Here is a 24,076-nt window from a genome sequence, read left to right as displayed (position 1 = left end):
GTCATTACCTCCCTTTCCTGTTCCACTCGCGTATGGTTCGCGGGAAGAACGACTGCCGGAAAGCCTCCGTGCGCGCTCGAATCTCTCTAATTTTATATTCGTGATCTCCTCGGGAGGTACGAGTAGGGGCAAGCAATATATTCCAATCCTCATCCAGAAACGCACCCTCTCGAAACCTGGTCAGCAAGCTACACCGCGATGCAGATCGCCTCTCTTGCAGAGTCTGCCACTTGAGTTTGTTAAACATCTCCGTAACGCTATCACGCTTACCAGATAACCCTGTGACGAAACGCGCCGCTCTTCTTTGGATCTTCCCTATTTCCTCTGTCAACCCGACCTGGTACGGATCCCACACTGATGAGCAATACTCAAATATAGATCGAACTAGTGTTTTGTAGGCTACCTCTTTTGTTGATGGACTACATTTTCTAAGGACTCTCCCAATGAATCTCAACCTGGCACCCGCCTTACCAACAATTAATTTTATATGATTATTCCACTTCAAATCGTTCCGTACGCATACTCCCAGATATTTTACACAAGTAACTGCTACCAGTGTTTGTTCCGCTATCATATAGTCATACAATAAAGGATCCTTCTTTCTATGTATTCGCAATACATTACATTTGTCTATGTAAAGGGTCAGTTGCCACTCCCTGCACCAAGTGCATATCCGTTGCACATCTTCTTGGATTTCGCTGCAATTTTCTAATGCCTCAACTTCTCTGTATACTACAGCATCATCCGCGAAAAGCCGCATGGAACTTCAGACACTATCTACTAGGTCATTTATATATATTGTGAAAAAGCAATGGTCCCATAACACTCCCCCGTGGCACGCCAGAGGTTACTTTAACGTCTGTAGACGTCTCTCCATTGAGAACAACATACTGTGTTCTGTTTGCTAAAAACTCTTCAATCTAGCCACACAGCTGGTCTGATATTCCGTACGCTCTTGCTTTGTTTATCAGGCGACAGTGCGGAACTGTATCGAACGCCTTCTGGAAGTCAAGGAAAATGGCATCTACCTGTGAGCCTGTATCTCATATTTTCTGTGTCTCATGAACAAATAAAGCGAGTTGGGTCTCACACGATCGCTGTTTCCGGAATGCATGTTGATTCCTACAGTGTAGATTCTGGGTTTCCAGAAATGACATGATACGCGAGGAAAAAAATTGTTCTAAAATTCTACAACAGATCGATGTCAAAGATATTGGCCTATAGTTTTGCGCATCTGCTCGACGACCCTTCTTGAAAACTGGGACTACCTGTGCTCTTTTCCAATCATTTGGAACCTTCCGTTCCTCTAGAGACTTGAGGCACACGGCTGTTAGAAGGGGGGCAAGTTCTTTCGCGTATATGTAGAATCGAATTGGTATCCCGTCAGGTCCTTTGGACTTTCCTCTGTTGAGTGATTTCAGTTGCTTTTCTATTCCTTGGACACTTATTTCGATGTCAGCCACTCTAGACGCTCCATTTTGTGAAGACGCGTCAGAGGTAAACATAGAGGAGATCGCCGACAGTAAAGGCCTCTCTTCCGAAGTCTTCCGTTTGTCTGGATACAACACGTCCAGTGGGTGCTGCGAGGTCAGATGCCAGTTGCCGAGCAGAGCTAAGGCCGTGTCGTCCTACCCTTATTGCCAAATAACGGTCATCTCTTCCTGATGTATGTGACCGGCCCTGTCCTGACCTTCGGGATACAGTTTCGGTCCCCATAAAATGCCGCCATATCCGGGAAACAACAGAACTATTCATATTAAGCCATCGGGCCACATGAGTCTGCAATTCTTCCTATGGCCCTCCACACTAGAGACTCCGTTAGGCGTCTTCTCTGTCCCACGGTGCACCGTCCGTGACTGTGTACGCATCGACTGTGGATGTGGTATACTCGACAAACAGTACCCCATTTAATAGGTGCCCTAATGTGAACGTGCCCTAAGGCCTTGGCACTCTTGATCGTCTTGGCGTCGTAACTGCACCCTCCATCCGTCATTTTGGGCATACACACCTGATGGATTGTGTACGTAACGCCCTTAGTGCGTCACCATCTGCACCCACGATCCCTATGGACTACCCATGGCACCCAAAATCCAGCACGGTAGCCAGCCCGTTGTGGTGGGGTCGTCATGTACCCTCTAGGTTGTAGCCCCGTGACAACACAGGGATCGTACTGCCGATGCCTGAGCTGACACCTCCCCACGTAAGCCAAGGAGTCGATGCTCGTCTCTCTGGGGCATCAGGACTCCTGGCAACGGCCATCCTGCCAGGTGGCCTTTGCTGTGGCTGGGTGGCGCCCGTGGGGAGAGCCCCTGGTCGGAGTGGGTGGCATCGGTGCGGATGCCCCGCAATGAAGCGGGTGAAGTCTCAATCCGGTGGTCGCACGACCGCCAACGTCTCTAAGCGCGGTAAGACAGAATTTAATGCTGTGACATATAACCCCAAATCGTTCCCTTCCCTAGCCACGCCATGGGAGGAACGTAGGGCTGCAGACAGACAGGAGCCGTACTCACCGCGATACCTTGTGTGCAGCAGAACCGATGGGGATTCGTTTTTGGGGACTAAGCCTCTCTTCTTTGTTCACCATCTTGAAGATAAGTTTGGGGAAGTGGCATCTGTTTCCAAAATGGGGAGCGGGGCTATTTTGATACAAGCAGTTTCATCTGCACAGTCACGAGCGTTACTCGCCTGTGAGAAGCTCGGTGACATCCCCGTTCATGTCACTCCCCATAAGTCCGTAAATTTGGTCCAGGGGATTATTTTTCATAAAGATCTTCTGCTACAGTCCGATGATGAGCTACGGAAGAACCTGGCACGACGAGGTGTGCACTTTGTCCGTCGTGTCTTTAGGGGGCCCAAGGATAATAGGGTCGCTACCGATGCCTTCATCCTGGCCTTTGAGGGTGACTGCTTGCCTGAGAAGGTCAAGGTCATGATCTACCGGTGCGATGTCAAGCCCTATGTCCCACCCCCTATGCGATGCTTCCAGTGCTGGAAGTTCGGACATATGTCCTCCAGATGCAATGCCAGCCCCACGTGTCGTGATTGTGGACGACCTTCACATCCTAATGCTCCATGTGCTCCGCCTCCCACCTGCGTTAACTGTGGGGAGCATCATTCTCCCTGCTCGCCAGACTGTGCAGTCTACCAAAGAGAACGGAAGATACAAGAAATTAAGACCCTGGACCGTTTAACTTACCAAGAGGCAAGGAAGAAGCTAGACCGGCTCAACCCCACATCTATGTTGAGGAGTTATGCTGCTGCAACTCTGCCGCCACCAGTTCCTGCAAAGACTCCCTTCTCAGTTGGCCCACAGAACAGTAAAATTACGCCTGCCCCACCGCTGGTAGGGGCCACACTCTCTTCCACTGCTCCCGAAACATCCGGTTTGGGGGCAGTGGACCCCGAACAACTGGAGACATCCATCCCCACCTCTCAGCCGGAGAGGCACCAGCCTCCTCCGGCTGCTCAGCCGGAGAGGCAAGAGCCTCTTCCGGCTCCTCAGCTGGAGAGGCAACAGCCTCCTCCGGCTGCTCAGCCAGAGAGGCAACAGTCTCCTCCGGCCTCACTCGTTTGGAAGGGGTCCCTTGGGGGAGTCCCTTCCAAGGATTTTACCAGTGTCTCGCTAGACGCTAGCCAGTGGCTGAGGAAGCAACCAGCTGCTGGTCGAAGGGCTTCCTGCTCTTCCACTGTTCCTGACAATGCATCCGGAAAGCCCTCCCAGCATGCGAACCCTCCTCCCAAAGACAAGAGAGAGAAGAGGAAGCTCTCTAAGAAGCCTAAGGACCCAGTGGTTCCCGCGCCAACGCTTCCTGTCAGCTCAGCCTCTGAGGATGAGGTCGAGCTTTTTGCGTCCCCAGATGACCTGGATCTCGCCGTCTCAGAAACGATGGCAGTTGCGACGTCAGTCACTCAGTCGGTGGCAGCATGTGACTCTGTGAAGTAATTTGCTTTTTCAGTACCTTCATGCCCTTACAGGACACGCTTTGTACGATCCTCCAGTGGAATTGTGGCGGTTATTTTAGCCATCTCCCTGACCTACGACAGCTTCTAAGCCTGACACCTGCTTTCTGCATTGCCCTCCAGGAAACCTGGTTCCCGGCAATGCGGACCCCTGTCCTCCGTGGATACAGGGGTTATTACTGCAACCGTAGCACTTCCAATTGTGTGTCAGGTGGAGCCCGCGTGTATGTCCTTACCTCTGTATATAGTGCTCCTGTGCCCCTTCAAACATCATTGGAAGCTGTGGCTGTACGCGTAAAGACTACCCAGGACATAACCGTCTGCAGTGTCTATCTCCCTCCAGGTGGTACAGTCTCCCTGACCGAATTGGCTGCACTTGTCGCCAAACTCACCACGCCTTTTCTTCTCCTGGAGGATTTTAACGCCCACAATCCCCTGTGGTGTGGAACGAAGGTTACTGGCCGAGCAGAGAGGTCGAGAATCTCATCTCCCAACTCGACCTCTGCCTCTTAAACACTGGCGCCGCCACACATTTCAGTGTGGCGCATGGCACGTTCTCGACCATAGATCTGTCGTTGTGCAGCCCAGGGCTTGTACCATTCATTGGTCCACTGGCGAGTCCATGACGACTTGTGTGGTAGTGACCATTTTCCCATCTTTCTTTCACTACCCCAGCGTCGATCCCATGAACGCCTGCCTCGATGGGCATTTAGCAAGACAAACTGTGAAACGTTCTCCTCTGCTGCCACTGTTGAATCTCTCCCCCACGGTACCATCGATGTGGCGGTTGAGACACTGACTGCAGCGGTTGTTTCCGCTGCGGAACTTACCATTCCTCGTTCGTGAGGGTGCCCCCGGCGAAAGTCAGTGCCTTGGTGGTCTCTGGAGGTTTCTGAAGCCATTAAAGAACGTCGGCGGGCTCTTCAGCGACGTAAGCGGCACCCGTCTTTGGAGAACCTAATTTTTTTCAAGCGTCTCCGTGCTCAGGCTCGGCGGCTCATCAAAAGGCGGAAACAGGAGTGCTGGGAGAGGTACTTTTCCACCATTGGTTCCCGTACTTCACCCTCCCAGGTGTGGATGAAGATTCGGCGCATCTTTGGATTGCAGCACTCTACAGGTGTCGCAGGGCTTATCATCAACGGGGTGGTATCCACCGATGCCGATGCAATCGCCGAGCATTTCACTCAGCACTATGTTTGGGCCTCTGCGTCGGGGAATTACCCGCCCGCGTTTCGCGCGGGAGGAAGGCAAACGGCTTTCCTTTGCTTCTCGCCACCCTGAGGCGTATAACGCCCCATTTAGTTTGTGGGAACTCCAGAGCGCCCTGGCACAGTGCCCTGATACAGCCTCTGGGCCAGATGGCATCCACGATCAGATGCTCAAACACCTTTCCCCGGACTGTCAGCGGTGTGTTCTTGCCATCTTCATATGGGGCGATGGTGTCTTTCCGTCGCAGTGGCGGGAGAGTACCGTCATTCCGGTGCTGAAGCCTGGTAAGGACCCGCTTAATGTGGATAGCTATCGGCCCATCAGCTTGACAAATACTCTGTGCAAGCTATTGGAACGCATGGTGAGTCGACGGCTGTGTTGGCTGCTTGAGTCTCGGGGTCTTCTGGCTCCGTGCCAGAGCGGCTTCCGTCAGGGCCGTTCCACTTCCGATACTTTGGTCTTTCTTGAGTCTGCAATCCGCACTGCTTTTTCCAGGCGCCAACATCTCGTCTCCGTCTTTTTCGATCTCTCCAGCATATGACACGACGTGGCGGCACCATATTCTCGCCACGTTGCACGGGTGGGGTCTCCGGGGCTCTCTCCCCATTTTTATTCAGAATTTTTTATCTATTCGGACATTCCACGTTTTAATTGGCACTTCCCATAGTTCACTTCATATCCAGGAGAACGGCGTTCCACAGGGCTCTGTATTGAGCGTGCCCCTTTTCCTTGTGGCCATTAATGGCCCTGCAGCAGCAGTAGGGTCGTCTGTCTCACCCACGTTATACGCTGACGATTTCTGCATCTTTTTCAGCTCCTCCACCATTAGTGTTGCAGAACGTAGGTTGCAGGGAGCCATACGCAAGGCGCAAGCGTGGGCCCTAGCCCATGGGTTTCAATTTTCTCCTGCGAAGACTTGTGTTATGCACTTTTGTCGGCGTCGTACTGTCCATCCACACCTTGAGCTCTATCTTCAGGATGCCATGCTCAGGGTTGTTGACTCTTACCATTTTCTGGGATTGCTGTTCGATGCCCGGCTTACTTGGCTTCCACATATTCGTCAGCTCAAGCGTCAGTGCTGGCAGCATCTGAATGCCCTCCGCTGCCTAAGCAACACAACTTGGGGTGCAGATCGTCACACGCTGCTGCAGCTCTACAAAGCCCTCGTGCTGTCCCGACTGGATTATGGCAGTGTGGCGTATGGCTCAGCATCGCCCTCAGCGTTGCAACTGCTGGATCCCGTTCACCACTGTGGGGTTCGACAGGCGACAGGAGCATTCCGCACCAGCCCTGTTCATAGCCTCCTTGCTGAGGCTGGGGTTCCTCCACTTCGTATTCGGCGTCAACAACTGTTAGCCAACTATGCTGCCCACGTCCGTTGTTCGCCCCGTCACCCTAACTATCGTCTCCTTTTCGAAAATGCGGCAGTCCATATCCCACACCGGCGGCCACGATCAGGCCATACAATTGGGATCCGTGTTTGGTCGCTCCTTAATGACCTCGAGTGTTTGCCTCTTCCATCTGCTTTCCAGGTCCGCCCACATACACCACCTTGGTGTATTCGTCGGCCACAGCTTCGGCTGGAACTTTCCCGATGGCCAAAAGATTCAGTTCCTCCTGCAGTCTTGCGCCGCCAATTCCTTGCTCTCCTAGGCGCATACCATGCCTCGGAGGTTATATATACCGATGGCTCGATGGTTGATGGCCATGTGGGGTACGCTTATGCTCATGTGGACTATGTTGACCACCGCTCCTTGCCGGAAGGCTGCAGTGTTTACACCGCAGAACTGACAGCCATTTTTCGTGCCCTTGAGCATATTCGTACCAGCACTGGAGAGTCCTTCGTCATTTGCAGTGACTCGCTCAGTAGTCTGCCGGCTCTTGACCAGTGCTACCCACGCCATCCTATTGTTGGTGCCATCCAGGAGTCCATTCACGCTCTTGAACAGCGTGGTCGTTCGGTGGTGTCCATATGGACCCCGGGACACGTTGGGATAGCGGGAAACGAACTCGCCGACAAGTTAGCCAAAGAAGCTACCCGCAAACTGCCGTTGGAGATCGGCCTCCTGGCAACTGATCTCCGAACAGGTCGTTGGGATGTGGGGAGACGAATGGCGCACTCTGTCTGCACCCAACAAGCTGCGGCAGGTAAAGGCGACCACGACTGTTTGGGGTTCCTCCATGCGGGCCTCTCACAGGGATTCTGTTGTTCAGTGTAGGCTCCGCATTGGTCACTCTTGGCTGATGCATGGTCATCTGCTGCGTCGAGAGGACCCCCCTCATTGTCGCTGTGGTGCGAACATGACGGTGGCCCATATATTGTTGGAATGTCCTCTTTTAACCGCTCTCAGGCGTGCTTTTAATCTCCTGGGTGATTTATCCTCTCTTTTAGGTGACAATGTCTCTATGGCAGATCGGGTTTTAAGTTTTATTCGCGCAAGCGGCTTTTATAGATCCATTTACATTTTTTTAACATCACCCTCTTTTGAGCTGTATCTTTTAATTAGTTTTGTGTTGTAATTCGACTCCACCCTAAACTTTTAGGCTGGAGGTTTTAACGTGTTGCAGAGTGGCTGGCTCATCCTATTATTTTCGTGATCAGCCAGCCACAGTCCTCTGCTGTGCAGTTTTAATTCCTTCTGCCTTTGTTCTCTATGTTGTTTTTGTTGCTGTGCTCTGTTTTCCGTGTTGTCTTACAATGGACCATGGGGCTTTTCTTCCCCCGGAATTTTTCTTTTAGTGCTTCGCCTGACTGGTGGATAGTTTCACTGTGCTCTGTGTTTTTATGAAACAAGGGACCGATGACCTTTGCAGTTTGGTCCCTTTAATCTTTAACCCAACCAACCAACCAACCTCAGACACTTTCCCACAGGACGAGTACCTGATCGCAGGGTGTTTACCAAAGTGTTTATCATTTTGCGTGCAAGGGGCTCTTTTCTAAGTAGACATTTTTCGTCCGAGTGTGCACGTCTACAAACTGTGCAAGAACAGGAAGAAATTATCGCAAGTGTTGAGCCAAGTCCCAGTACAAGCATGTCCCTGCGTTTGGGAAACATTACATGCGGAACACCTGTATCCATTTCACATACAGCGTGTTCAAAACCTCCACGTTGCCAACAATACCCAACGACTTCAATTCTGTCACTGGGTAATTGAGAATAGTCATTTGCTTCCATAATACTATTCCCGTGATCAGCGATGATCAGACCTTACGTATGAGGGACCATTTCAATCACACCTTCACTAATTGCTGGATTGACCACAGCGGTGCTATTTATTAACTGGCCTCCATGACCACCTCACCTTATACTTTCAGATTTCTGTTTATTGGCTGGATGAAATCAGAGGTGCATCATGGTCCCTCCTGAATTGATTAGGAACCAACCACAGGCAATTGAACAAGCCACAAACGTGTTATCGCTAGAGCGCAAAAGTGCACTGACGTTCATGGTGGGACATTCGACCCTCCCGCCGGAGGTTCGAGTCCTTCCTCGAACATAAGTGTGTGTGCTGTGTTTAGCGTAAGTTAGTTTAACTAATGTCTAAGTCTAGGGACCGACGACCTTAGCAGTTTGGTACCTTAGAAATTCACACACATTTGAACATTTTTTGGGATATTCGAACCTGTTCTGTGAACTGTACAACATCTGTACGATAAGTGTGAAAGCCGTTTGTAAAAGACGTGGTACGTCTTTTTCAACTGAATACAAGCAACACGCATGTTGTAATGCATTATGTACTAAATGCAAAGTAAATAAACATTATGTAAAATTGTGTAACATAACTGTAGTCTCTGTAACATTGATTTTAAGAAAAACACGTTACGGTCCAGTTGTATTGTGTATATATTCACATCAATTTTGCTGAATTAAAGTTCCTTTCAATACCCATAGTCTGCTTGAATACTGCTCAGGAGTGTGGGATCCCTACCAGATAGGGTTGATAGAAGAGATAGAGAAAATACAACGGAGAGCAGCGCGCTTCGTTACAAGATCATTCAGTAATCACGAAAGTGTTACGGAGATGATAGATAAACTCCAGTGGAAGACTCTGCAGGAGAGACGCTCAGTAGCTCGGTACGGGCTTTTGTTGAAGTTTCGGGAACGTACGGTCACCGAGGAGTCAAGCAGTATATTGCTCCCTCCTACGTACATCTCGCGAAGAGACCATGAGGTAGGGGGCCAGTCAGTGATACGAAGTTCCTTCTCTAGATTGTCACACAGATGACAAAATGGTACATATCGAAATAGACGACAGAGGGATAGAGAAACAATTAAAATCCCTCAAAAGAGGAAAGGCCGCTGGACCTGATGGGATACCAGTTCGATTTTACACAGAGTACGCGAAGGAACTTGCCCCCCTTCCTGCTGCGGTGTACCGTAGGTCTCTAGAATAGCGTAGCGTTCCAAAGGATTGGAAAAGGGCACAGGTCATCCCCGTTTTCAAGAAGGGACGTCGAATAGATGTGCAGAACTATAGACCTATATCTCTAACGTCGATCAGTTGTAGAATTTTGCAACACGTATTATGTTCGAGTATAATGACTTTTCTGGAGACTAGAAATCTACTCTGTAGGAATCAGCATGGGTTTCGAAAGAGACGATCGTGTGAAACCCAGCTCGCGCTATTAGTCCACGAGACTCAGAGGGCCATAGACACGGGTTCCCAGGTAGATGCCGTGTTTCTTGACTTCCGCAAGGCGTTCGATGCAGTTCCCCACAGTCGTTTAATAAACAAAGTAAGAGCATATGGACTATCTGACCAATTGTGTGATTGGATTGAACAGTTCCTAGATAACAGAACGCAGCATGTCATTCTCAATGGAGAGAAGTCTTCCGAAGTAAGAGTGATTTCAGGTGTGCCGCAGGGGAGTGTCGTGGGACCGTTGCTATTCACAATATACGTAAATGACCTTGTGGATGACATTGAAAGTTCACTGAGGCTTTTTGCGGATGATACTGTGGTATATCGAGAGGTTGTAACAATGGAAAATTGTTCTGAAATGCAGAAGGATCTGCAGCGAATTGACGCATGGTGCAGTTAATTCCATAAATTATCTGGGAGTACGCATTAGGAGTGATTTAAAATGGAATGATCATATAAAGTTGATCGTCGGTAAAGCAGATGCCAGACTGAGATTCATTGGAAGAATCCTAAGGAAATGCAATCCGAAAACGAAGTAGGTTACAGTACACTTGTTCGCCCACTGCTTGAATACTGCTCAGGAGTGTGGGATCCCTACCAGATAGGGTTGATAGAAGAGATAGAGAAAATACAACGGAGAGCAGCGCGCTTCGTTACAAGATCATTCAGTAATCACGAAAGTGTTACGGAGATGATAGATAAACTCCAGTGGAAGACTCTGCAGGAGAGACGCTCAGTAGCTAGGTACGGGCTTTTGTTGAAGTTTCGGGAACATACGGTCACCGAGGAGTCAAGCAGTATATTGCTCCCTCCTACGTACATCTCGCGAAGAGACCATGAGGATAAAATCAGAGAGATTAGAGCCCACACAGAAGCATACCGACAATCTTTCTTTCCACGAACGATACGAGACTGGAATAGAAGGGAGAACCGATAGAGGTACTCAAGGTACCCTCCGCCACACACCGTCAGATGGCTTGCGGAGTATAGATGTAGAAGAGGAAGGAAAGGAGACAGAAATGTGGAGGCCTGATGTGGGAAGGAAGATTGCGTTTAGCGACCCGTCAACATCGAGGACATTAGAGATGGAGCACAAACTCGGATATCGTCAAGGATGGGGAAGAAAATCGGTTGTGCCCTTTACCTGGAGCGATTCAGGAAAATCACGGAAATCCTAAATCGGGATGGCGGAACGCGGGTTTGAACTGTCGTCCTACCAAATGTGTCCATTGTGTTAACCATTGCCCCACGTCGTGCGGCGCCTGATGTAGGCTAAAAAAGTAAGTGAACCATTAGAACTGTCACGGGAGATAAGTTTAAGTGTGGAAGAGGTGGCTGACGTTGTCTTTGGAGGATACAAGATGACTTGGACAGGATTTGTGATTGGTGTAAAGAATGGCAGCTAACTCTAAATATAGATAAATGTAAATTAATGCAGATTAATAGGAAAAAGAATCTCGTAATGTTTGAATACTCCATTAGTAATGTAGCGCTTGACACAGTCACGTCGATTAAATATTTGGGCGTAACATTGCAGAGCGATATGAAGTGGGACAAGCATGAAATGGCAGTTGTGAGGAAGGCGGATAGTCGTCTTCGGTTCATTGGTACAATTTTCGGTAGATGTGGTTCATCTGTAAAGAAGATCGCTTATAAAACACTAATACGATCTATTCTTGAGTACTGCGTTTGGGATCCCTATCAGGTCGGATTGAGGGAGAACATAGAAGCAATTCAGAGGCAAGCTGCTAGATTTGTTACTGGTAGGTTTGATCATCACGCGAGTGTTACGGAAATGCTTCAGGAACTCGGGTGGGAGTCTCTGGAGGAAAGGAGGCGTTCTTTTCGTGAATGGCTACTGAGGAAATTTAGAGAACCAGCATTTGAGGCTGAATGCGGCACAATTTTACTGCCGCCAACTTATATTTTGCGGAAAGACCACAAAGATAAGATAAGAGAGATTAGGGCTGGTACTGAGGCATATAGGCAGTCATTTTTTCCTCGTTCTGTTTTGGAGCGGAACAGGGAGAGATGATGCTAGTTGTGGTAGGAGGTACCCTCCGCCACGCACCGTATGGTAGATTGCGGAGTATGTATGTAGATGTAGATGTAGATGTGCAGCAAGAAAGCGTTTTCGCATCATGCAAAACGTTGTACTCTCCGAAAAAAATGTTAAATGATCTTCTCTATTGTTTTAGAAGGAGAATATTGTGTGTGGTTGCATAGCTGATGAGGTATTTTTCTGGATGTTCTTGTTCAAGTTACAACCTGCTGTCGAGACAGGACGGCGATGGTGCCAAGTTGCAGCTCGACGTCTTGGCTGACTTGAACGAGTGGCCAGAAACTTACAGCGAACGAAAAATTGAGACGTTAAAATAATATACTGTAGCTGAGGAAGTGCTATTTTAAAAAGAATGACACCGGCGTTGCTGTTACTGACACAGTTTCATAAGAGGACAGTAATTTCGATTTGCTTTTGTATGTAAAGCCTTGTGATTGGTGGTCTGGGTGTTTGGCTAACCCCTTATGTAGGAAGATGAAACACCTACAGCCGTCCTTATGACATATATTGTATGGCTAGCAGTTTCGGGGCTTTAGTGCACCATCTTCAGGCCTTAGTTGATGCCAATGGGATTAACATCCGTTGATGGTCGAACAGGTAACATTGCGGCTACAGGTAGTCTCGAGAACCAATTATGTTGGCCACTGATGCGTAGTGTACACGATTTGAGTTAAGCTCCTCAGCATTAACTAAGGCCTGGGGCACTGAAGCACGGAAACTGATAGCCATACAACAAATGACATTATAAGGGCGGCTGTAGGTGTTTCATTTTCTAGCTTCCTACTCGTAGCAGCCTATAGAGCTGTTGCGATGAGCCTTTGATAAGGGACGCTTTCCTTCGTGCAGACGGTGAGCCCTGGCGAGGTGAAGTCGACGTATCCTCGGTCTCCGCTGGCGCCCGCCAGAGAGCAGCAGCAGCAGGCGACGACGGAGACGACGTCGACGCCGACGGCGCCCCACGTGCCCGCCCCCGCCATACGGCCCCACGACGTCGCGCAGGCCGTCGCCTCCGCCATCACGGCTCCCAAACACGTGCAGGTACGTACCAGCAGGGCCTGCCTTCTCTTCCGTTTACATCTGGAAACACCACGACATCCAGAGTAAGCGGCCGGCGATGACGCTAAACCAGAGTAAAGCGTACGCTAGTATACCACCCATACGTGATTAAGATTGGCTTAAATCAGTGGCGGCTCGTGATTGCACTGGGCGACAACTATTGAAGCCGCGCGGGTTAGCCGTTAATGAGAAATATACATGCTTTCAAGAAACATAAAATTAACCTGATGAAAACGTCTCTTAACATTAAATTCAACAAAGAGTGTTGTTGTTGTTGTTGTTGTGGTCTTCAGTCCAGAGACTGTTTTGATGCTGCTCTCCATGCTACTCCATCCTGTGCAAGCTTCTTCATCTCCGAGTACCTACTGCAGCCTACATCCTTCTGAATCTGCTTAGTGTATTCATCTCTTTGTCTCCCTCTGCGATTTTTATCCTCCACGCTGCCCTGCAATACTAAATTGGTGATCCCTTGATGCCCCAGAACATGTCCTACCAACCGATCCCTTCTTCTAGTCACGTTGTGCCACAAACTTCTCTTCACCCCAATCGTATTCAACACCTCCTCATTTGTTATGTGATCTACCACAGAATGGTGTTCTGTAGCACCACATTTTGAAAGCTTCTATTCTCTTCCTGTCTAAACTATTTATCGTCCACGTTTCACTTCCGTACATGGCTACCCTCCATACACAAAACTTTCAGAAACGACATCCTGAGACATATCTACACTCGATGTTAACAAATTTCTCTTCTTCAGAAACGCTTTCCTTGCCATTGCCAGTCTATCCTCTATCCTCTCTACTTCGATCATCATCAGTTATTTTGCTCGCTAAATAGCAAAACTCATTTACTACTTTAAGCGTCTTATTTCCTAATCTAATTCCCGCAGCATCACCCGATTTAATTTGACTACATACCATTATCCTCGTTTTGCTTCTGTCGATGTTCATCTTATATCCTCCTTTCAAGACACTGTCCATTCCGTTCAGCTGCTCTTCCAAGTCCTTTGCTGTCTCTGACAGAATTACAATGTCATCGGTGAACCTCAACGTTTTTATTTCTTCTCCATGGATTTTAATTCCTACTCTCAATTTTTCTTTTGTTTCCTTCACTGCTTGCCAATATATAGATTGAATAACATCGGGGAGAGGCTACAACCCTGTCTCACTCCCTTCCCAACCACTGCTTCCCTTTCCTGTCCCTCGACTCTTATAACTGCCATCTGGTTTCTGTACAAATTGTAAACAGCCTTTCGCTCCCTGTATTTTACCCATGCCAACTTCAGAATTTGAAAGAGAGTATTCTAGTCAACATTCTCAAATCTTTCTCTAAGTCTACAAGTGCTAGAAACGTAGGTTTGCCTTTCCTTAATCTATTTTCTAAGATAAATCGTAGGGTCAGTATTGCCTCATGTGTTCCAACATTTCTACGGAATCCAAACCGATCTTCCCCGAGGCCGGCTTCTACCAGTTTATCCACTCGATTTCGTGCTAGTGTTTTGAAGTATTTTGAAGCAGTGGCTTATTAAACTCATAGTTCGGTAATTCTCACATCTGTCAACACATTTTTTTCTTCAGGATATCACTTAAAATAATTCCAAAATATGTCATAGTCAAAATTAACTGCAAAATTAAATCTGCCAGATTTTCTAAGCAAATATGTGAAAATATATGGCTAAAAACAGAGATAAAGATGCAATACAAGAAAAAAGAAAACTTAAACAACATCATGTACAACTTGCATCTGCAGCTAGGACACAGTCTTGTACCCTTACAATTCTCACACATCCTACAGCACATAGAGGATTGAAGAAAATAGAAGCCTTAAAAATCTATGAACAATCAATGGTGGGGTAAAAGCAAACAGCTAAGCCAACACAAATTTTTTGATAGAGTTATACAACTGACATCCAATTCCGCAGCAGTGAACTCACTTTATTAAATAAAGGTCTGAAAAATAATCTTGGAACAAATCTCAATAATCACAGTGGTTAAAATCTCATAGCCTGCACAAAACCTGGTTGTGACACAGCAAAACTAGACGCATGTGAGAAAAATGTACTTGCATACAAGATAAATAAACTCATAATGAAACAACTGCAAACAAGTAATACCCGCAAAAACACTGAACTTAAAGATTTGAAAAATATTAACAGCAAACTATCTGGAAGTAAAGCACTCATAGTAAAAGCTGCAAAGGAAACTCTTTAATCGTAATGCATGAAAGAGAATACGTAGAGAAAACCATGCAATTTTTCCATAGCAACAATATTACTGAAATAAAGTTAGAGCCTACGGTCAAATTCCAAACTAAAATCCGAAAGCTACTACAAAACTGTAACTTTGTACTGAACAAATATGAAATACGTAACTGCATAGCAATGAAACCCTCAGCGCCAAAAGTGCGTGCACAGCCAAAGGTTCATAAAGAATATTGTCCTATTCGCCCGATTGTTAACTCAAGAAACAGCCCTGCATACTTCATAAGCCGTAAACTAAAAGACCTCATTACCAAATACTATACATTTGAAAATAAATACACCATACATAACACACGTGAACTCATAAGCTTAATTAAAGACATCCACATCCCACCAACAGCTAAATTAGCATCACTAGACATAGTCAACCTGTACATGAACATCCCTGTCAGAGAGACTATCAACATTATAAGAAACAATCTGCTTAAATATAAGAAAATGAGTATTGCAGAGATCTGTGAACTCATAGAAATACTTTCACTTATTCTAGAGCATAATTACTTTAGCTTCAACAACAAACTGTACCAACAACATGATTGTTTGGCAATGGGAAGTATCTTAGCTGGGATATTGGCTGACATTTACATCAACCACATAGAACAAAAATTCTTCTCAACCAACCAGTACATCTCAAACAAAATAATCTACTACAGAAGACATGTTGATGATACAATCTTGCTTTTTGATGGTACAAACAATGAAATAGATACATAAGCAGCAGATCTAAGCAAAATGCACAAAAATATTAAATTCACAGTTGAACATGACACTAATAAAAGCATTAACTTTCTTGACCTGAGGATTTGCAATAGTGACAATAAACATCAATTTAGTATTTACAGAAAACCTACCACCACAGATGACAGTATTGACAACTCATCTTGCCACTCCCACCAACAAAAAATGGCATATTTCAGAATGATGCTACACCGAACCAAAAAAGTACCAATGAGTGACACAGACCAACAAAATGAAATCAATATAATTAAAACAGTAGCTCATAATAACGGATATAAACCCATAATAATAGAAAACTCCGCAACAAAATGCAGACAAAAACCGCAGATCCACTCCACAGCAGTCACTTCAAGCCAAATCAGTGTGCCACTGAAGCCAAACTCTCCCATACATAGGCCCACTATCATACCAAATAGCAAACTTATTTAAAAAGAAAACTATCACTTCCCACAAATAATAAATTAGAACAAAAAGTAATCCATGATGTAAATGCCTCCAAGAGTCCCTACCGTACATCATGAATATGCAAACTCAGATGTGATACATGCCCAAAATTCTGCATTGGACAGACAGGCATAAGCTTTATAGATACAAAGAACACATTAATGCTTTAAGACTTGGAAACTTGAACAAATCTGCATTTGCAGCCCATATTGCTGAAGAAAACAATTCAGTGAGAAACACTGAGAACAACTTAAAAATTTTAGATCTAGCAGAAAAAGGAGGCACCATGAATATATTAGAAGAAGTAGAAATACACAAAAACAAAAACAGCACCCCACACTATATCCTTAATGAACAAACAGAGTTAGCTAACACCCCTTTCCTGAAAAATTTCCAAAAATTATTTTCCAACCTCCAAAGCAAATAATATTCCTACGCCTATCTGCAGATTAAGTAGCAAATTAATATGTTACTATAATCCTCATGAAGCTAAATGTAATTAAATAATGTTCTATTTTACCTATACAGTACTTTAAAAAAATAAAGAGAGGAACGACTTTATAATTAATGTAACAGTATCAATGTCTCCGTACTACTGTAAAAAGCATTTCAGTTGCATAAGTGAATATATGATCCTTTTCCAACCATAGGTCATTTTCAAATGTTACGATATATCATAGCATCTTTGATACTCATATGTTTGTAAGCTCTTTGTATGTATCAAAACATGGTGCGTAGTAGAAATCAGTGAGAAAAATTTACGTGTGCAACAATAAGAATGCAGTGGGAATGTATCCACATCTGTTGGACGAATGTTATGAAAACCGACATTTCACGTAAGTCACATTCAACGAAAATCTGTAACGCAACCATCTGTGTGTGGCGTGCTTATAATCGTGTATTATTTATATTTTAGGACTTATTAATCTGTAAAAAACGCACTACATGTTCTAAGGAAAGGATATAAATCGTCTGAAGACGAATCATAATTATTCGAAACCGGTAACGGTACCCTTTGAATAAAGGAAATGAAAGTAAATTTGTGGCTGGTTGCTGTCCCAACACCAACATCTGTCTTCAAATAACAGCCACGGTTTCCAACCATGTCATCATATGACAAAATTACATAAACTGGGTGATGCTGAGGGAATTAGACTAGGAAATGAGACACCTGAAGTGGTAAATGAGTTTTGTTATTTGGGGAGCAAAATAACTGATGATGGTCGAAGTAGAGATGATATAAAATGTAGACTGGCTATGGCAAGGAGAGCGTTTCTGAAGAAGAGAAATTTGTTAACATCGAGCATAGATTTAAATGTCAGTAAGCCGTTTCTAAAAATATTTGTGTGGAGTGTAGCTATGTATGGAAGTGAAACATGGACGATAGATAGTTTAGACAAGAAGAGAATAGAAGCCTTCGAAATGTGGTTCTACACAAGAATGCTTAAGATTAGATGAGGAGCTATTGAATAGAATTGGGGAGAATAGTAATTTGTGGCACAACTTGACTAGAAGAAGGGATCGGTTGAAAGGACACGTTCTATTGCAACAAGAGATGACCAATTTAGTACTGGAGGGCAGCGTGGAGGGTAAAAATCGTAGAGGGAGACCAATAGATGAATACACTGAGCAAATTCAAAAGGATGTAGGTTGCAGTAGGTACTGGGAGATGAAGCAGCTTGCACAGGATAGAGTAGTCTCTGGACTAAAGACCACAACAACAACAACAACATGAAAAAAGGTAAATTAGTTGTCAACTGCGGCGTGCACACACTTTATTCAGCATGTAAACTTCACCACAGACATCCGGATTTAGGTTGTCATCTTGGATGTGCCTGTCATCGTTGGTGCTGCTGTGGCGCAGACGAGTAGCGACATCCTGCATGACCCGCTGAAGTGTCGGGACATCGATGCTGCCGGTGACCTCCTGAACGGCTGTTTTCGGGTCAGCAGTGCTTTTGGAGTTATTTCTGTGCACCTTGTCTTTAACAGAGCCCCACAAAAAGAAGTCACATGTTCAGATCTGGAGAATACGGCTGCCTACCGAGGCCGATGCCAGTGGCCTCTGGGTACCCCAGAGCCATAATGCGGTCCTCAAAGTGCTCTTCCAGGAAATCACTCTCCTGCTTCGATGGGGTCGAGATCCGTCTCGCATGATCCAAATCGTGTCAAAATCAGGTCACTTAGGATAATAGGGGTGAAATCATCCCCCAAAACCTTCACGCACGGTTGGGTAGTCACAATGCCATCGAGGAATATCGCACCAGCTATCTCGTGACTGGACATTGCCCACCACACCGTAACCTGTTGAGGGTGAAGAGACTTCTCGATCGCAAAATGTGGATTCTTAGTCCCCCGAATAAGTCAATTTTATTGACGAATCCATCTAAACGAAGGTGGGCTTCAACAGCAAGGCATGTGTACATGTGCATACTAATTCGTCAGGCCCCGCGGGCAACCACGCAGTTTGAACGTCCTAACAAAAACCGCTCAGAGGCTAGGACGATTTTATTTCACACAGTTCGATAACTGTCACTCTCTACATTCTGGCTACTCACATATTTTTAGATCCACATAAATCTCAGAGTATCAAATTAACCTTTAGCATCTGATTTGTAAAAGGTATATTTATCAACAAATTGATACAACTACAGACATATATGCAAATATTAAAATTACATCTACATCTACATTTACATCTACATCTACATTTATACTCCGCAAGCCACTCAACGGTGTGTAGCGGAGGGCACTTCACGTTTCACTGTCATTACCTCCCTTTCCTGTTACAGTCGCGTATGGTTCGCGGGAAGAACGACTGCCGGAAAGCCTCAGTGCGCGCTCGAATCTCTCTAATTTTACATTCGTGATCTCCTCGGGAGATATGAGTAGGTAGAATCAATATATTCGATACCTCATCCAGAAACGCACCCTCTCGAAACCTGGACAGCAAGCTACACCGCGATGTAGAGCGCCTCTCTTGCAGAGTCTGCCACTTGAGTTTGCTAAACATCTCCGTAACGCTATCACGGTTACCAAATAACCCTGTGACGAAACGCGCCGCTCTTCTTCGGATCTTCTCTATCTCCTCCGTCAACCCGATCTCACACTGATGAGCAATACTCAAGTACAGGTGGAACGAGTATTTTCTAAGCCACCTCCTTTGTTGATGGACTACATTTTCTAAGGACTCTCCCAATGAATCTCAGCCTGGTACCCGCCTTACCAACAATTAATTTTATATGATCATTCCACTTCAAGTCGTTTCGCACGCATACTTCCAGATATTTTACAGAAGTAACTGCTACCAGAATTTGTTCCGCTATCATATAATCATACAATATGTAATGTATTCGCAATACATTACATTTGTCTATGTTAAGGGTCAGTTGCCACTCCCTGCACCAAGTGCCTATCTGCTGCAGATCTTCCTACATTTCACTGCGTTTTTCTAATGCTGCAACTTCTCTGCATACTACAGCATCATACTCGAAAAGCTGCATGGAACTTCCGACACTATCTACTAGGTCATTTATATATATTGTGGCACGCCAAAGGTTACTTTAACGTCTGTAGACGTCTCTCCATTGAGAACAACATGCAGTGTTCTGTTTGCTAAAAACACTTCGATCCAGCCACACAGCTGGTCTGATATTCTGTAGTATCTACCTGGAAGCTTGTATCTAATATTCTCTTGGTCTCATGAACAAATAAAACGAGTTGGGTCTCACACGATCGCTGTTTCCGGAATCTATGTTGATTCCTACAGAGTAGATTCTGGGTTTCCAGAAACGACATTATACGTGAGCAAAAAACATGCTCTAAAATTCGACAACAGATCGACGTCAGAGATTTTGCGCATCTGCTCGACGACCCTTCTTGAAGACTGGGACTACCTGTGCTCTTTTCCAATCATTTGGAACCTTCCGTTCCTCTAGAGACTTGCGGTACACGGCTGTAAGAAGGGGGCAAGTTCTTTCGCGTACTCTGTGTAGAATCGAAATGGTATACCTTCAGGTCTAGTGGACTTTCCTCTGTTAGTAATAAAAATACACAACGAATCTGAAAACGAAAGAATTTTTGTGAAATTTTGTTGTTTTGTACGTAATTCAGTTTTGGGCAAGAACGAAATAATGTTTAAGTTTTCGCTACTCGCCATTTCGCATTTTTGTATAAGGGGAGTTTTTGTACTTTTTTATTTTTTCGACAGATGTACAATATCGTTAACATATCAGTCCACGAATTAACTTTTCTTACGTTGCACCTACACAAATACTTACGCTTATTATACACTTCTTCGTTAAATGTTCGCTTGTAGGCACGCTTATTAGAGTTCATCACTTTCTGAGTGAACGGATCTCGTCTGGGAGGCCTTAGTTCCTTTGCGACTCACTTATCCTGGTAGTTTTCTTTTCTGACAGCATGAAAAGATTCAACAGAGCTGCACACGAAAGCCGATTCCAGTAAAATAAACAACCAACTCCAAATTAATACACAAAGAAGTGGGATACGGGAGTACTAAGGAATGACGAGATACGCTTGAAGTTGTCTAAGGCTATAGATACAGTAATAAGGAATATCTCAGTAGGTAGTACAGTTGAAGAGGAATGGGTAGCTCTAAAAAGGGCCATCACAGAAGTTGGGAAGGAAAACATAGGCACAAAGAAGGTAACTGCGAAGAAACCATGGGTAACAGACCAAATATTTCAGCTGATTGATCAAAGGAGGGTGTACAAAATTGTTATAGACTCAGGAATACAGAAATACAAGTCACTGAGGAATGAAATAAATAGGAAGTGCAGAGAAGCTAAGCCGAAACGGCTGCAGGAAAGATGTGAAGACATCGAAGAAGAAATGATTGTCGGAAAGACAGACTCAGCAGATAGGTGGAAAGAATAGAATGAAAGCCTCTATGAGGGGGAAGATTTGTCTGATGAGATAGAAGAAGAAACAGGAGTCGATTTAGAAGAGATAGGGAATCCGGTATTAGAATCGGAATTTAAAAGAGCTTTGGAGGACTTAAGGTCAAATAAGGCAGAAGGGATAGATATCACTCCATCAGAATTTCTAAAATCGTTGGGAGGAAGTGGCGACAAAACGAGTATTCACGTTGGCTCGTAGAATGTATGAGTCTGGCGACATACCATATGACTTTCGGAAAAGCATCATCCACACAGTTCCGAAGACGGCAAGAGCTGAGAAGTGCGAGAATTATCGCACAAACAGCTTAACAGCTCATGCATCCAAGTTGCTTACAAGAATAATATACAGAAGAATGGTAAAGAAAATTAAGGATGCGCTAGATGACGATCAGTTTGGCTTTAGGAAAGCTAAAGGCACGAGAGAGGCAATTCTGACGTTGCGGTTAATAATGTAGGCAAGACTAAAGAAAGATCAAGACACGTTCATAGGATTTGTTGATCTGAAAAAAACGTTCGAGAATGTCAAATGGTGCAAAATGTACGAAATTCTGAAAAAAGTAGAGGTAAGCTATTAGGAGAGACGGGTCATATACAATAAGTACAACAGCCAAGAGGAAATATTAAGAGTGGACGGCCAACAACGATGTACTCATATTAAAAAGGGTGTAAGACAAAGATGTAGCCTTTTGCCCCTACTGTTCAATCTGAACATCGAGGAAGCAATGACGGAAATAAAAGAAAGGTTCAGGAGTGGAATTAAAATTCGAGGTGAAAGGATATCAATGATACCATTCGCTGAAGACATTGCTATCCCGAGTGAAAGAAGAATAACATGATCTGCAGAATGGAATGAACAGTCTAATGAGTACACAGTATGGTTTGAGAGTAAATCGGAGAAAGACGAAGGTAATGAGAAGTAGTAGAAATGAGAACAGCGAGAAACTTAACATCAGGATTGATGGTTACGAAGTAGATGAAGTTAAGGAGCTCTGCTACCTAGGCAGTAAAATAACCAATGACGGACAGAGCAAGGAGGACATCAAAAGCAGACCAGCAAGGGCAAAAAGGGCATTCCTGGCCAAGAGAAGTCTACTAACATCAAATATCGGTCTTAAATTGAGGAAGAAATTACTGAGAATGTACGTATGGAGTACAGCATTGTATGGTAGTGAAACATGGACTGTGGGTAAACCGGAACAGAAGATAATCGAAGCATTTGGGATGTGGTGCTACAGACGAATGTTGAACGTTAGGTGGATTGATAAGGTAAGGAAAAAGGTGGTTCTGCGCAGAATCGGAGAGGAAAGGAATATGTGGAAAAAGCTGACGAGGAGGACAGGATGATAGGACATCTGCTAAGACATGAGGGAATGACTTCCATGGTACTAGAGGGAGCTGTAGAGGGCAAAAACTGTAGAGGAAGACAGGGATTGGAATACGTCAAGCAAATAATGGAGGACGTAGGTTGCAAGTGCTACTCTGAGATGAAGAGGTTAGCACAGGAGAGGAATTCGTGGCGGGCCTCATCAAACCCGTTAGAAGACTGGTGACCAAAGAAAAAGTAATGTCTACCAGCAAGGTCAGTTAGCTAGAATACAAACGAGGCGCTGAGAACCGTAATTAACGTCGGCGACTCCACATTTAAATGAATATCACACAGACCAGGGAGACAGCTTTTCGTGAATGTTTATACAGGGTGTTACAAAAAGGTACGGCCAAACTTTCAGGAAACATTCCTCACACACAAAGAAAGGAAATATGTTATGTGGACATGTGCCCGGAAACGCTTACTTTCCATGTTAGAGCTCATTTTATTACTTCTCTTCAAATCACATTAATCATGGAATGGAAACACACAGCAACAGAACGTACCAGCGTGACTTCAAACACTTTGTTACAGGAAATGTTCAAAATGTCCTCCGTTAGCGAGGATACACGCATCCACCCTCCGTTGCATGGAATCCCTGGACAATGGCGTATTCTATCACAGCCGTCCACAATACGAGCACGAAGAGTCTCTACATTTAGTACCGGGGTTGCGTAGACAAGAGCTTTCAAATGCCCCCATAAATGAAAGTCGAGAGGGTTGAGGTCAGGAGAGCGTGGAGGCCATGGAATTGGTCCACCTCTACCAATCCGTCGGTCACCGAATCTGTTGTTGAGAAGCGTACGAACACTTCGACTGAAATGTGCAGGAGCTCCATAGTGCATGAACCACATGTTGTGTCGTACTTGTAAAGGCACATGTTCCAGCAGCACAGGTAGAGTATCCCGTATGAAATCATGATATCGTGCTCCATGGATCCCAATCGAGACATCATCAACAATGCCTGCCCAAACGTTCACAGAAAATCTGTGTTGATGACGTGATTGCACAATTGCGTGTGGATTCTCGTTAGCACACACATGTTGATTGTGAAAATTTACAATTTGATCACGTTGGAATGAAGCCTCATCCGTAAAGAGAACATTTGCACTGAAATGAGGATTGACACATTGTTGAATGAACCATTCGCAGAAGTGTACCCGTGGAGGCCAATCATCTGCTGATAGTGCCTGAGCACGCTGTACATGGTACGGAAACAACTGGTTCTCCCGTAGCACTCTCCATACAGTGACGTGGTCAACGTTACCTTGTACAGCAGCAACTTCTCTGACGCTGACATTAGGGTTATCGTCAACTGCACGAAGAATTGCCTCGTCCATTGCAGGTGTCCTCGTCGTTCTAGGTCCTCCCCAGTCACGAGTCATAGGCTGGAATGTTCTGTGCTCCCCAAGACG

General features: G+C 45.3%; 1 protein-coding gene across 1 annotated transcript in view; it reads left to right on the top strand.

Annotated features, from left to right (window-relative positions):
• LOC126425243 (dehydrogenase/reductase SDR family member 11-like) overlaps nt 1-24,076 on the top strand; it is a 93,677-nt gene that overhangs the window by 44,794 nt on the left and 24,807 nt on the right. Inside the window, exon 5 of the mRNA XM_050088204.1 lies at nt 12,722-12,913. Within this exon, the coding sequence (XP_049944161.1) occupies nt 12,722-12,913 (192 nt within the window). The remainder of the gene's footprint in view (nt 1-12,721; nt 12,914-24,076) is intronic.

The sequence above is a fragment of the Schistocerca serialis genome, chromosome 10 (genome assembly GCF_023864345.2).
Source record: "Schistocerca serialis cubense isolate TAMUIC-IGC-003099 chromosome 10, iqSchSeri2.2, whole genome shotgun sequence".
NCBI lineage: Eukaryota > Metazoa > Arthropoda > Insecta > Orthoptera > Acrididae > Schistocerca > Schistocerca serialis.
This window is presented reverse-complemented; position numbering and strand designations above follow the sequence as displayed.